The sequence below is a fragment of the Garra rufa genome, chromosome 9 (assembly GCF_049309525.1).
Source record: "Garra rufa chromosome 9, GarRuf1.0, whole genome shotgun sequence".
NCBI classification, from domain to species: Eukaryota; Metazoa; Chordata; class Actinopteri; order Cypriniformes; family Cyprinidae; genus Garra; species Garra rufa.
The window spans coordinates 24515333-24531864 of record NC_133369.1 but is presented as its reverse complement, the minus strand read 5'-3'; the positions used below and the strand labels follow the sequence as shown (position 1 = coordinate 24531864).

General features: G+C 36.5%; 1 protein-coding gene across 1 annotated transcript in view; it reads right to left on the bottom strand.

Annotated features, from left to right (window-relative positions):
• Nucleotides 1–6750: 6750 nt before the first annotated feature.
• LOC141342283 (hormone-sensitive lipase-like) overlaps nucleotides 6751–16532 on the bottom strand; it is a 44479-nt gene continuing 34697 nt past the window's right edge. Inside the window, exons 11-13 of the mRNA XM_073846703.1 lie at nucleotides 13723–13976; nucleotides 9439–9699; nucleotides 6751–9336 (exon numbers count right to left, since the gene is read on the bottom strand). Of these exons, the coding sequence (XP_073702804.1) occupies nucleotides 8920–9336; nucleotides 9439–9699; nucleotides 13723–13976 (932 nt within the window). The 3' untranslated portion in view covers nucleotides 6751–8919. The remainder of the gene's footprint in view (nucleotides 9337–9438; nucleotides 9700–13722; nucleotides 13977–16532) is intronic.

The following is a 16532-nucleotide window of genomic DNA, read 5'->3' as shown; positions in this document are numbered from 1 at the left end:
TTTCTGCAAAAGGATTCCCGACCAAGTATTGAGTGCATAACTGAACATAATTATTTGAAGGTTGACTTTTTTTGTATTAAAAACACTTTTCTTTTATTGGTCGGATGAAATATGCTAATTTTTTGAGATAGGAATTTTGGGGTTTCATGAGCTGTATGCCAAAATCATCAATATTAAAACAATAAAAGGCTTGAACTACTTCAGTAGTGTGTAATGAATCTAAAATATATGAAAGTCTAATGTTTATCAGTACATTACAGAAAATAATGAACTTTATCACAATATGCTAATTTTTTGAGAAGGACCTGTATATACGTATTTGTATCCATGTGTGAGCTATTGAGATGAGCAGGTCTGTGAAACAGCTAATCAGAGCAGAGCTCATTAATATTCATGAAGCTTCCAAATAAGCCAACAACAGAGCATTTCATTATAGGGACAAATCCTAGGGTTGTAAATGGACCTGTAAAACCATTTCTGGAAATTGTTTGCCCTTTCCTATGCCATATACCTTCTATGTAGATATCAGAGAACAATTTAAAATATTCTCTCAATGCATTCTATGGCACCTTTAAGATTTGCTCGGTTATTAAAAGTCATGTAGTGTATTACAGTCTTTAGGTATTGGGTTTGAATAAGGGATGCAGAATATGGTAGAGCTGGGTGATATAGCCTAAAAATAAAATTCCCGATTTTTTAAAGACTGTTTTTAATGAACAGTAAAAATTGTAATATGATTCATATATTTAGCAAAATGCTCCTCTCTAGAATTAATTTTTTTCCAGCTGACTAGTTTATTCTGAGGTAAATGTGATGTTACATGACAATGTTTACAAGCTGCTAAATACTTTTTCTTACACCTTCGGATGTTTATTCATGTTTATTTTGTGCTGTAACTAGTAATAAAGCGGAGGAGATGATCAGTTCTGTTGAAATGAGGTGCTACAGTGATCTGTCACTCTACATTAAACAGCCAAAAGCAACATTTATTGTATGAATACTGTAATAAAATGGACAGAACTTGAAAATTGTTTCATATCAATAGTAACAAAGCACAAAGCGTATTGCGATTTATTGGATGGGAGGCGCACTACAATGTTCCGTCATTAAATGAAAACAGACTAAACTAATTTTTTGATTTTTGGGATTTAAGAATAAATATTGTTTCTTAAAAATTTGAATCTATTAAAATCAAGAAATCTAATTTTTTTACCCAGCCCTAATATGCATGCCACTACGTAACTAGTTGCTAGTACGAATTGGTCCCTAAACTAAAGTGTTACCCTTAATCTGTATTTAAAGAGAAGACTGAGACGATTCTATGTTTGTTTACGAGAGTAAACTCATACTCGTATAGTGCCTGGCTGCACAACAGAATGTGTATGTTGTGGTGCAGAATGGGCCATAAAACGTGTCACTATTAATCCCTGCCATCCGTCTTATTCCCCCACTGATACTGCATTGTAATACAAAGTCACTGAATCCGCCAAAGGGAGGGTGAGAGACACGGCACACAGACACTACATTAATCAAACGCTATACCCAGATGCAGTATCCGGTCACTTCACCGAATCAGTGGTGGCCTCACCTCTCACTGTCTTTCCGGATCTCTGTCCGCTCGCTAAGCCTCATTAAGAATTAATTACCAATCAACTAGTCATGTCACCCCAGGTCCATTGGGCTTTTAAATGATTCATTACTTAAGTTACACAACGCAGCACCACATAAATACACTCACATGCGCTGACACACATATACACCAACACACACAGAACGTCGACCTGAATGCCCCTAGATAGAGTCTTATATGCCTGTGGCAGTGTTAGATACCCATAGGCGGTTAGCTGCACAACACTCTGGCCAGACTCGATTTGGAAGGAGTACACACACACACACACACACACACACACACACACACACACACACACAAATACCGTACATATATAAATAAATACACACACACACACACACACACACACACACAGTCAAACCAAAAATTATTTAGACACCAGATATCATTTTTGATATTTTTTTACTGGTGGGTGCAGGACACTATAGATAACTTATGTAAGTGAGAATAGCAAAACTGACAGTTTAACTTGAGTTCTTGTCATATTTTATTACCATTTTCTAAACTATAGTGAATTAACTGTGAGAAATTTTGAAGGTGTCTGAATTAATTTTGGTTCGACTGTAATTAATTTGTGATTATGAAGATGAATTTGTTCTGACACTCTAAACTTATTTCAGCACATTAAACTCACAGTTTAACTCATAAATTTTGGTTTGACTGTAAAACTAAAATTGAATCCATAAAAAAGCTGTTACTTGCAATAAAATAAACGCTAACCGAAAAAAAGAATATAAAAAGCTTTCCATTTCAGCTAGATCAGCTTTTTATTTCAGCAACATTTCTCATTTAATTCCATGCAAATGTCAACCTTATAATGAAAAAAAAAAGTTTTTATCAAAGGTTTTTACTATACTGGTAGCGTGTCAACATTTGGTGCTTAAAAAAAATCTAATTTTGGTGCATGATTCTCCATAGTCTGGTTTACAGGCTTGTCACATCCATAACAGTACATATTCCTCATATATAGACACATCTAAATAATACAATTATTAAAAATTATATGTTCTGTGAAGAGCCATCGCTTCTCTATTTGTTGGGTATTATTGCGTCTGGTTTGTGCATTTTAATAGTATGTAGTTTCTCAAAAACTGTGTCCTTTTTTGTCACATCCATAGTGCATGATTATTTCCCTTTTTAACATAAAAAAAAACTTGTACATAGACTGATATTTTTCTGATGTTTAGACACTATCAACAAGAGTTTATTAAAATATAAACAGATCGTCACATCCATAACGGCAAATAAAAATGAATACAAACTATACAGACATTCAAAACTAGTAAAACTGCGAAAAGAATAAAAAAAATGCAAAAGGTACTAAAACTTGAAAAATAAACACTATATATATATATATGACACAATTAAGGAAAGAAAGATCTTTTTCTGTATGTATATACAATTAAAAGCATTTAAAAAATTGTGCAAGTTCTTATTTAAAGTGTAGTGATAGATGTTCAAAGTCTCGCATACATATTCAGCATAAACGTGTGATCATTTACATGTATTTACAAAATAATTTGATAAAAAGCCAAATTCTCTGTAGATGTTTTACACCTTTAGCAAACACCTAACCTTTAACAAAACCTCCCAGTAATGTACAAGGTGTGTGTATGTGTGAATGTGTGCACGGCAGTGTAAAAGAACGACCTTGTAAGGAAATAAACAGAAGTGAGATTAATGGACTGTTTAACCATCTCATACAGCGACCTAAAAGAGAGCAAGATCAGCACTTGGATACAATCAGAAACAGGTTGTTGTTACATTACCCACAGCAAACAGAGGAAAGGACTCATCTACAACTGTCAAATTTAATTAGAAGAGACAAACACATACTTAATCATAATTTAATCAATTAACTCATTGACATAAGTGAAATTAGAAAAAAATAAGCCATCTAGGAAGCTTTGAAGTAGCTACTGGGAGTCATTTTAAGCAGTTCTTTATAGGCTGACTATGCTTTTTAAAAATAAGTACTGTTCTCTCATTTCTTTGTATTTCCCCCATGAAATCAATTTGTTGAAATAAGTGCTGTAATAACTTTTTTTGCAGTAAAATCAGTCTCACTGTTTGCTTCAGGACAATATTTACTTTGTGTCTATCAAATAATAGCCAGTGTTTCCCATAAGGCACACTGTAATCAAAAACACCCAACAGCTACTAAAATGATGGAAATGACGTATTTGAATCAAAGACACACTTCAATAGCAATCTATGACTTCAATCGTCTATTTTCAAGTGAATTAGCACATTATCACACGCTCTCGCACCTTTATAAGCACAGCTAAGCAACCTTAAATCTGTTTGGACACCAGCCTGCGATAACTGCAATTCCACAATGCTGTAATGACACCATAATACACAGAAGAGCATCTTCGGTCGACACACACCTGTAAAAGCGGATGGGAGCGTGTTAAGTTGAACACGGCGAAACGCCGTTTAAAATGTGTTTTTCGTGCCTGGAGGACGAATTAAGCTTTCATCTGCTCAATAGCGGCGAGTGTAATGATCTTGGCAAAGCATATTAAAGCATCAGGCTTCCAGATGCGCCCGAACGCAGACGCGTGAATACACACTTGCCATGAGAGCCCATTAATAACAGCCACCAGGAGATGCGCAGCAAGAACGCCGGAAAACTCCGAAGCGTTACCAGCACAACAGTAATAATAAAACGTAAACATTATACTTACCTCTTTTGTGCTGACGATACCTCTGACGTATTTCCCCAAAACCGAACCGACACATAGCATACTGGACACCACGGCGAGTCCTAATACTTTCTCCATCTTCACCTGTCCACCGTAGCGTTTCTGCGCTCTCCTTCCGATGTTGTGCGAGCAGAAAGGCTGGCGGAGATCTGCCTAGTGTGGCTGCCAGACGCGCGTCCTCGCTCTTCGCCTCAAACGCATGTATCCCCAGAATTTTCGCCGGGAGCGCGCCTCGTATCGCACGCGCTCTGCCAGGAAAGCGTGATACGCGCGCTGCCGATATTTTATTGCGACATAACATTACACAAATAGGCAATTTTATCGATTTAACCCCTTCCTTCACAGCTATAATCCATCGTATTAGTCATGTTTTTGCGTTCTACAAAAGGTAAACACAAAGATGCAGAGAAAATATTTATTCAAATATAAATCAACACAGGGAAAATACATACTGCAGAAAAATACTCTCATTTATCGTCGTAACATTCCCACAGTCCTCAGATGTCACAAAAATAGCTATCGAGAAAAAAAAAACTTAATTGTATGATTATGGTCTCTCTATACAATAAAAATGTTATCTATGCATATACAGTACACATTCTGAATACACAGGTTTGCACTTATGGTGTGTACATGAGGAATAATTACAACAACAACAATATAATAATATCGATATCATTAATAATAATAATTATTATTATTATTACTACTACTTGTAATATAATACCTTGCTAATTATAATAATTGCTATCGTAAATAATTTGAATCACAAAATCATAAAGAAAACAACTCTCACTCTCAATGCTGCTGTTTACACTACTATAAAGTGCTTGTTTGCTGAGACTGACTGAACTCCAAACTTTGCCTGGGACATACAGTGCAGTCTGGATTTTGTATCACACAGTGGCGGCAGTGAAAATGAGGAGAGAATAGACATCAGCACCTTCGCAAATTATACTGCAGTGGTCATTACAGCCTGCACTTAAAGTGCATAACACCACCATCGGTGGACTTCCAAGAGGACAGGAGCTCAAAACCACTTGCTGCAAATCCATTCTGACAGAACGAAACACCAACCTACTGATTAAAACTCCAAGTCAGTGACAGATTGACTATTAGTCTTGAGAACAGATGTAAAATGCAATGACACGAATCAGTGGGCTTGTGCCTCTGAGGGAGATGATGCAGCACAGTTTCGCCTCAGCAACACAGGTATGGCCATTTAAACAGGACTAAATTAACATGGTGTTTTATGTAACACCCTTGAGATGAATGAGTAATCTCTCTCTGAGGGAGGCAGTTTGAGAGTCACACGCACAAAAAAAGTGGAAATGCTCAGCAGTGCATTCAAGGTTACATACATACAACCAAAAATAAAAAATAAAAAAGCTTAGAGACAACTCGGCTGGAACGGATAACCAGAGGGCGTCGGAGTGTCTTATCGTTCCTTTGCCAGTTCTGGTTGTTTTAGTCATGGTTCCATGAAGGGACTCCACACAATGGCCTTCGCATCTTCAATCACAATGGCATTGAGAAGCTTTTCTATGCACAAAGTGCAACAAACAAGTTTCTGAACAAACTGACTGAAACAGGAAGCAACTGACAAAAATACCCAGAAGCGCAAATGACTAGACATGTGTAACATATGCACTCCAACAGAAAGTGCAGAGTAACCAAGATTTGGTATTTCAAATCTGTCACCAGAAAAGAGGCAGCTTTGACATGGAGAAAAGAGCAAGCAAGCAAATCTTTTTATATCGTGACACTCTCATAAACTGCCTCTCAAATGCTGCAATCAGCAGTAGATGGAGCATTGTTTTCTCTCAGCAGAAAGCTTGGGCTTAATCCAATCATAGACACACCGATAAAGAGAGGCCTTTGCTGGGGATATATAAAGTCCCAGAAGACATGTCGGGCTGTGCCACTTAGCTGAGCAAATCTTAAAATGACAGCAAGACGAGTTTCAATAATAAAGTCGACAATAAATAGGATATGTGCGCTCTGTGGGGGTTCAGGCTACTGTCACACAGCAAAGCTGTGCACACAAAGGCCCAAACCTCCCATACAGCACTAATGAACTTTATGGAGTGGCAAAACGTTGGCTATTTTTTGTCGGAGAGTCAATAGAGTCAATTAGTGCCAAGGAAAAAGGCGACCTGATTCAAATAGAGACACGCTATCACAGCGGTATGCGTCACACATGTGCAGGCTGAAAGATTTCATTGGCTCAAGGTTGCTGGGTGTTGAGGGAGTCTGCTTAAAATACCTCTAGGATGGGCTGGGTGAGAATTGAAGAGTGCGCTCAAAATGGGTCAGCGTGCACAGGGACAGACGACACGATTGTTAACAGAGGGAAACAAACTGAGTGCAGAAACAAGGGATATGGAAAAATAACAGAAGCTTGCAGTGACATGTCAGAGAAAGACCAAGAGGGAAAGCCAAAGATGGAGAGGTATAGCCTATGATTTCCCCCCTCTAATCTCTTGTCCAGTTTTCAAACCATATGTTTTTGTCTTTATAACAAGATATTTAACAGATAAATGTGATTACAGTATGATTATGATAAACAAACAAATCTTAATGAGTCAAATTATGTCACTTCAACACCACTTAGACTTAAAGGATTAGTTCACTTCCAGAACAAAAATTTACAGATGATTTACTCACCCCCTTGTCATCCAAAATGTTCATGTCTTTCTTTCTTCAGTCTTAAAGAAATTATGTTTTTCGAGGAAAACATTTTAGGAATTTTCTATGGTGCCTGTGAGTTTGAACTCACAGGAAGAAAGGTCTTATCTAGCAAAACTATCGGTTATTTAAAAAAAAAAAAAAGCTCTGTGATGCACATGAGTACTCTGTGCACTCCTGTTCAATACAGTTGGGTATGTCGAAAAACTTCCATCTCATTTTGTCCTCCAACTTCAAAATTGCCCAACATCGCTTTTTTAAGATGAGCATTTGTGGTTAAAAAGTGTATAAATTGTAAATTAAAATAAAAAATGTTTACAGTTTCTCTAGATAAGACCCTTCTTCCTTGGCTGGGTTCATTTAGAGCCCTTTGAAGCTGCATTAAAACTGCATTTTGGAAGTTCAAACTCAGGGGCACCATAAAAGTCCACTATGCAGAGAAAATTCCTGAAATATTTTCTTCAAACAACACAATTTCTTCACAACTGAAGAAAGAAAGACATGAACATCTTAGATGACAAAGGGTGCATAAATGATATGTAAATTTTGGTTTTGGAACAGATGTTTTGGAAGTGAACTAACCCTTTAAAAGTGAAATTCATCCAAATAATGCAAATTCTGGCATTGTTTACCCTTTTTGTCAAAACTGCATGACTCATTGTTTTGTGGAATATATTCTCAGTCCTTTTTGCCCATAAAATGAAAGTCAATGAAGCCTCATGTTGGTGTGCTTTGGACCCCAGTGGTTTTCACTGTTTGGGCAAAACAGCCGAAATGTTGTTCCAAGAAATAGTCAAACAGGTTTGAAATGATGTGAAGGTGAAAAAAGGATAAAAAGGAGTTTTCATTTTTGGGTGAACTAGAACTTTTACAGCACACTAAACGCAAGATAATTTATAACAATATGGACTATTAGTTTCAGTATAACAAGACTGGACACCACAGAACACAAGTAACACTATATCACAAATTCACTGCGGTTTTGTGTAACTTGAGCTTTGCTTTCCACAAAACGCTTGTGGAAATTTGATCACGATTAATTGCATTTAATAAACACTGAACTCTGCGAAGACAAAGCAGCATCAGAAATCCTATTCAAACGCTACTCGCACAGGACGTCCTCTAGGAGCCAAGAGGCAGGTAGACTAATAAAGAGTGATTAACATACACAGTAACACCATATTATAATTCAGTGTCATAAATAATTCAAAAGCTACTATAAAGAAAAAAAAAAATCAACCATTAATAAATTCTTTTGTCAGTTAGCCCCAGGACGCCTAGCAGCAGTGCATTCTATGGAGTTTAACTTGTATCACACAGGTATAATATTGAATCACAGTTTGTAGACCGTTTCATTATTGTATAAGAACAGTTAGTGCTATAAGGAGTGAGGTTTAGGTTTATACATCCATTTGTAATGTCTTTCAATGACGGTTATGTGCTGGGATGTTTTGTACAAGGCAGGATATTAGTTTTTGTGCTGGTATATCGCAACAAAAGGCAAGGTGGTAAACAGATGTAAAGGGAGTGCATGTGTACGCAATCACATTTGAGTAATAAAGCTTGAGGTGTTCTAATTTCAACCTTATCCACTCTATATCCAACTAAATCATTAATACTGTTTTTTATAACATTACTCTAAACCAGTGGTTCCCAACCATGATCCTGGAGGCCCCCAACACTACTTGTTTTCCATGTCACCTTAATTAAACACACCTGATTCGGATGATCAGCTCATTAGTAGAGACTCAAAGACCTGAAATTACTGTGTCAGACAAAGGAGAGATGCAAAATGTGCAGCGTTGGGGGGCCTCCAGGAACGTGGTTGGGAACCACTGCTCTAAACCATATATCTTTCTTTTGGTATCATTTAGAATGGAACCAGCCCAAAATCTAAGCCGGAATATTTTCAGCTTCAGATTTAGTGGGAGGGTACAACTCAGCAAGCCCCTCCTCATCCACAACAGAAGCCCCTCCCCCAACAAATAGCCCTTCCTCTTCATCTTCTTCCTGCAGAGTCACTTGAGAAAGCTGAGTGTGGTCTCTTTTGGTGGCAGAGGGCTTCTGGTTGGTCCGTTCCAGTTTGCGGTGCTTGCGCATCTCTGGGGGAGGGTCTTTCATGGTGAAGACATCCCTGATTCGCTCCATGCATACGTTAGCAGCTTCCCGAGTCTCCCTCGAGAGCTGAGACAGACTGAGGAAGCCGTGAGGAAGGTCATCCACGACACACAGGGTCACTGGCTGACCGACATTTCGCAGCCTTTTGGCAAACATCACCGAGTCATCTAGCATGGGGTCCAGATGACAGGCCTGAGAAAAGAGGGATGAGACAGATGGCAAAAGAAGAGTCTCAGACACAAGAAAGACAAAATATGAGCTTGCGATTGGAAAACATTTTTGTAAAAGACTTACCACTATGTGTATGGGAGGTAGTCCCTTTAGCATGCTGTCTGGAGCCAGAAGGGGTGACATGTAGGGGTTTCTGACAATGGGAGAACTCTGCACGTTCATCTCTGCTAATTGCTCCGATCGCAGAGGCTCAAAACCCTCTGGAAACTCCCGGGGATTCTCAGAGTCCTCCTCATCACCAGGGGGAGGAATGGCCACAGATGAAAAGGCTTTTGTTACTGAGGGATCTACTTCTTTGCAGAGGAAGAAACTCACATCCTCGGGCTAGGAGAGAAGTGGAATAAATAGGGGTCAATATGATATGTGACCCTGGACCACAAAACCAGTCTTAAGTCGCTGGGGTATATTTGTAGCAATAGCCAAAAATACATAGTATGGGTCAAAATTATTGATTTTTCTTTTATGCCAAAAATCATTAGGAAATTAAGTAAAGATCATGTTCCATGAAGTTTTTTGTGAAATTCCTACTATAAATATATCAAAATGTAATTTTTGATTAGTAGTATGCATTGTTAAGAACTTAATTTGGACAACTTTAAAAGGTGATTTTCTCAGTATTTTGATTTTTTTGCACCCTCAGATTCTAGACTTTCAAGTAGGCGTGTCTCAGCCAAATATTGTCCCATCCTAACAAACCATTTCTCAATAGAAAGCTTATTTATTGATGTATACATCTCAGTTTTGTAAAATTTAACCTTATGACTGATTTTGTAGTCCAGGGTCACATATGAATGTGAGGTAACAAGGTTGGATCAATGGCAGATGTCTTTTTAATTATTATTTATGCCACCATTCAGAAGCTTAAAGTCCCCATGAAATCAAAATTGAAGTTTTTTGTCTTTTAGTATAAATATGTTTGCCTTAAGGTTATCTATAAGCAAGATTTTTTTTAAAAACAATAACATATTTCCCATTTACACAATACAAGCATTCAAAACTTGCAGTCTCTAACTTCCACCAATATGGATCAGCAATTTATGACACCATCCTGCACTTCAGCTTCTGATCAAACTTTCTGTCCAATAAAATGCTCTCTAGAATCCGAAGTGCTCTGCTCCCTACACTATAAATAGTCACTGAAGCTAGGGCTGCACGATTACTGCAAAAATCATGATCACGATTATTTTGGTTAATATTGTAATCACGATTATTTAACACGATTATGAGTGGGTCCAGAACTATATGATTGATTCATTTAAAGATAGCAATGCAAATTAAAAATAGATACAGTGTACAAATGAAATTGAATGTAATTAATTGAATGTCAAATAAAACAGCATAGTCTTCACTGTAAGAATTAAACATGCTTTGTTTCTTATAAAAACTAAAAGTCCCTCGGTCAAGAGCAGTGAGTGATTTTGTCTTTGTTTTTTGTTGATCCAATATACTGTTACACACGTATTTTCATTCTCAACTGTTAATTTGAGACATAACTGACGAAGATTTACACGAATAATCACCAAACGCCGCATTTTGACATATATTTGCATGTATTTGACCGTTTAGGTGCGCATCTTAAGCTAAACGTTCACTTTACTTGTCCATGTTCTGGTCCATCTGTGAACGCATACACAGAACAGCACAAATTCTCTTTCATGCTTTTAAAAACAGGACATCAAATAAACATTAATAAATCAAGCACGTCCTATTTGCATGTAAAAATTGGGCTTTTATAGAGGAGCGAATACGCACAAAGGGGGCGGAATCAGGAGCAATAATCGTTTTATCTCGATTATTGTATTTTCATAATCGCTTGAAGCCGAAATCGAATTTGAAACTGAATTTCGATTTATTGCACATCCCTAACTGAAGCTTTGCTGGAATCGGTCACTTTTTCACAGAATTAGTATTTTCTGTATGGTGAATGGCATTTAGTGCACTATATAGGGAATAGGGAATGATTCAGACAGTGTAAATATGCTTTCCATTAGGGCAAAAGAAGTCTGGTTTTGTGTCACGCAAACCATCGGAGCGTGAATGCAGTCTGCTCTGGTCTAGAGACACAAAAGCACGGAGCGGACCACATTTGCAGACCATAAACCGTATCGGAACAATTTGAATTCTACACAAAATGCTATATTTTATAGCGATATGGATCAGATTGTGGCTGCCATATGCTGTCAAATGCGTCTTAACGGCTTTGGCCCAATCTGTGATATAAACAAAATGCTATTGGGTTTATATTTAAATAAGGGGGAGTGGCAGCTTGATATGTCCCACCCTGTCTTCAGCTGAAATTACGTCAACACATAATAACGCTGCTTGTTCCAAACCACTTCAATGGACCTTTAAACTACTATTTTGTATTTTGAGTATATTACATAAAACATTGTATATTAACTCTCCAGCCACCGCCAGCATTTTTTTTTTAAATTCCCTAAAATGTCATGGCCCCCAGAATATTTTGTTGTATAAATATCTGAATATGCAATACATCAAAATAAATACTTTTAAACAAAAACTGTTTTATTCTAACTTCAAGCATTCTTTAACAACAATTGAATGTAGGTAAGTTTCATAAAAAAAAAAAAAATAAATAAAAAAAACATTGAGCAAAAAGTTGAGAAAATCGAGTTTTTAATCAAATACTACATCTGGATCATATTTGAGCAAAGATGCAGTAGATCGCTTTCATCAACACTCCCAAAGCTTGCACAGTCCTTTACCACTTTTACCACTAACATTTGGCAGTTTTCATTAATATGCCGTTTATTGTTGATGATCACATTATTTTCAATATGCATCTGCTTATAAAATCTTATGAAATCGCTTGTTTTCGCGTCTTCCTTGCCTGTGTTTTTGATCGGGAGATTCTGGACTCACACTGCAAAAAAAGGTTTATCATACTTAGTATTTTTTTTATCTTGTTTAAATTCAATGCATTTACTATATAAGCAAAATGACAGAAGAAAATGTATATCATGTTTTAGGCAAAATGCACTTAATATAGTTTTTTTCCCCCCTGGAAACAAGTAAAATTATCTGCCAGTGGGGTAAGTGAAATATTCTTCAAACAAGAGTATTTTACTTACCCCACTGGCAGATAATTTTACTTATTTCAAGCAAACGGCACTTAGTTTTATTCCCCTGGAAACAAGACTAAATATCTTAAGTTATTTTGCTTATCTAGTAAACGCATCTTAACTTAAGATATTTCTTTTTTATATTTTAACTAGAAACAAGACAAAAACACCAAGTAAGATAACCCTTTTTTTTCAGTGCATTCAGGAGATATATATATATATATATATATATATACACACACACACACACACACACACGCGTATATATTTAAGAAAATATATTTATATGTTTAGATTCGCATATATTTTTGTCATTTATTTAATTTTTTTTGTTTGTTGTTTTTTATATAAGACATTAGATAGTGAAAGAAGGAATGTGGGAGAAGGGAGAAATGGGTTCAGGAAAGGCTGAGATGACTCATTTGAACCAGGCAGCAAAAATTAGCGTTTCAAATCCTGCAATTATTCACACATCTGACGTCAGCGCATCATGGGATTCTCTGCGGGATTTGAACACATACTTGAACAATGGCAGGCAAAATCCAAGTGACATCATTGCAGCATAATCCTTTGCACTTCCCAAGAGTTGCACAACTAAACTTAACTCTCAGCACTGTCCTTTCTCACTTCACTAAGCCAAACAGAGAAGAGTACAGTGAAAAAAAAAAGGCAAAGTGATTTATTTGTACAGAGTGTACCTGACTGAAATAACCAGATCAACAATTTACCGCAAGCTATTAAAATCAGGCAGTGTTAAGAGGCCAGTTAATTTTGTGCATTAGACAGCCTGTGTTCTGCCACAGCTCTGACTCTGATGCAAATTATGGCAGAAAAAAGTCGTTTTTCTTGCCACCAATAGCAATTTGATACTCTTCACAAACATCTGTTCTGCACTCCAGCAAACATACCAGATTCTTACTAACAATGCGGCTGTCTCTTATTTAAATGTTATGTTTGACTATGATAGCGATAAGCAACTCTGTTAAATTGTTGAAGGCTAGGTCATTCTCACTCTAGATAGCAAATTAATCAGCGCAAATATTGGCATATGTTTCACACACTCATAAAGCCATGAAAAACAGCCTGATGGATGCGCTGCAGCAGAGATTGGCATCCTAGTAGAATGCAAATCAGCCTGTTGATTAATATGACTCACTGTTGCAATCTGTAAAAGAGAGACCTTCGACACCGCGGGAGCTTTAGGGACACGGTGAAAGTGGGAATTTGATTAATTCCATCTAAAGCACTAGATGAGGAGCTGTACCTTGCTCTCGGGTGTCAGTGTGATGTCGAGGATGGAGTTGTGGTTGGCTGTGGTGGTGCTAAGGTGGTTGGCAGTCTGGCTGGGATTTTTCTCTACATCGCTGGCACCGCTGTTAGTGTGTGTGCCCAAGTTCTGGCACGTCTGGCTCCTCAGAGACCCCTTCTCCAGGGAGTTCTCAGACGCCTTGCCGGACACCGGAGGGTCTGCATGAGGAGAGGTCAAAGATGCTTCTGAAACGCTCTTTCTAACAGAGTCTAAAAGGGAAGAGTAGATATTTAGGTCATTTCAAGGTCATTCTGGATGCACAGATGCTTTACAATCACATATTTTGACTGATGATGCTCTCATGTTATTGTTTGGTTAGATAAATGTCTACATGAGATATTAACAGGCCTAAAATGTGATGTCGGAAAAACAAAACCATGAAACTAAGATAATTCTGCATTCTCAAAGCAGGTTAACCCTCTGGTTGTGTTCAGGTCAAATTGACTCGGAGAAGATTTTCTTTTTCCTGAAAATACTAGTTAACGTTATCACATTGGACTCAAACTTACTGACTTACTGAGGGTCAAAGTACTTCACAGGATTTATTTTAGAATTTTCGTTATTTTTTGTGGGTTTTATTTCACCTAGGCACACTTGTGATGTTCCTGGCCAAAAATGACCAGACTTTATTTTGTACAAAATTGCAAAAAGTCATACTTGTGGTGTTCCTTGATAAAACAAACAACTCCAAAACTCCAAACAATTGCTTATATATCTTTCATTTTGCTATGTTATCACCAAATATTGGATTCATTCTTTTTGTCAACTTGCTTTCTTACATTTAAGACTGGTTTTGTGTTTCTATTTGCATCTGATTAATCATAGGCCTTATTTATCTGAAAGTAGGCACCTCATTTTTAGTGTCAGCCACATGCATGAGTTCAAACAACAACCAGGTGTTCATTGATGTGGTTCTCCATATGGCAATGCTAATGCATGTTCCATTTATTTATTTATTTTTCTGTCACAATGGTCAGACTTCTTGTTCCATAATATTAAACATTAAAGCACATAGTGTGATAAACTGCAAATTAAAAAAAATAATAATAATCTCATATTGTGAAAATTATTAATAAAAAATGCTTTTTTCACTCAAAAAACGAGGTGCCTAATTTTAGATAAATGAGGCCTATGATGCACAGTCTGAAGATGATCTGACACGATTTTGGTGAAAATCGGATGAACGGTCTAGGAAGAGTTTGAAAAAGTAGGTTTTCAACATAAATCAGTATGGTGGACAGTAAGTTTGGCCAACTATGGTATAATTGGTATCTATATTGTTGACATGACCCAAGGAATATTTTGAATTTCATTACAATAGGCTAATGCAATCAAAATTTATTAGCATTTTTGGAAATTTCATAATTAATGGTTAATGAATGGTTTATTACTCTTGACTAATAGGTGGCGGTATTATCAAATTGATGTGCCGTGGTCACATTAAAAATTTGGTGCAAATATGTCACATCCATTTTTGTGCGCTTTTCATAAAATTTGTTTGCACATTATTTGAGAACGGTTTGACAGAAAATCTTAAATTCCATAACTTTTTGCCAGCATGGTCTAAAGATGATCTGAGCCAATTTTGGAGAAAATCAGATAAACCGTACGGGTCGATTTCAAAAAAGTAGTTTTTTCAAACATTTAAAAATAGGAAAAAACTAAACCTTACGTTCAAAAGTTATTAGTAAAAAGAAAGTGAAACTTTGAACAAGTGATGGCACTAGAGAATTTGAGTTAGAGACTCCAAATTGGTTATGGTGACATTTCAGATCTATCAGTGTGCCACTTTTCACAACTTACCCGCAAGTGGTTCTATGGGCTACCATAGACTTCAACAGCGGAAGAAGAATAATAATAAGAAGAATTCTAACAATTTCAATAGGTGCCACCGCACCTTTGGTACTTGGCCTCTAAAAAAAACAAGTTGACAAAAAGATAGAATCCAGTATTTGGTGATAATATAGCATAATGAGAGATTTCTAAGCAATAGTTTGGAGTCTGGTCATTTTTAACCGGGAATACCCCAAGTGTGACTTCTTGCTATTTTGTACAAAATAAAAGCATTTAAAAGCAAACTTCCTGATTAACATTAAAGCACACTAGTGTAAGAAACAGTGCACATTTTTAAGATTTTTTGTTTAATATTGTGAAAATTATTAATAAAATTTAGTTTTCACTCAAAAAACGAGGTAACTTCTCTCAGATAAATGAGGCCTATGAATAATCAGATAGAAATAGAAACCCAAAACCAGTCCTAAATGAAAGAAAACAAGTTGACAAAAAGACTGAATCCAATATTTGGTGATAATATAGCATAATGAGAGACTTATAAGCAATTGTTTGGAGTCCGGTCATTTTTGACCGGGAACACCACAAGTATGACTTTGCAATTTTGTACAAAATAAAAGCATTTAAAAGCAAACTTCTTAATTAAACATTAAAGCACATTAGTGTGCTAAACAGAGCAAATTTGTATATTTTTTTTTGTTTAATATTGTGAAAATTATTCATACATTTTTTTTTTTTCTCCACAAAATGAGGTACCTACTCTCAAATAAATAAGGCCTATGACTAATCATATGCAAACAGAAACACAAAACCAGTCCTAAATGAAAGAAAACAAGTTGACAAAAAATGTATTCCAATATTTGGTGATAATATAGCAAAATAAGATATTTATAAGCAGTTGTTTTGAGTCCGGTCATTTTTGAGCAGGAACACCAAAGGTGTGACAGGAATCCAAACACAACCAGAGAGTTAAG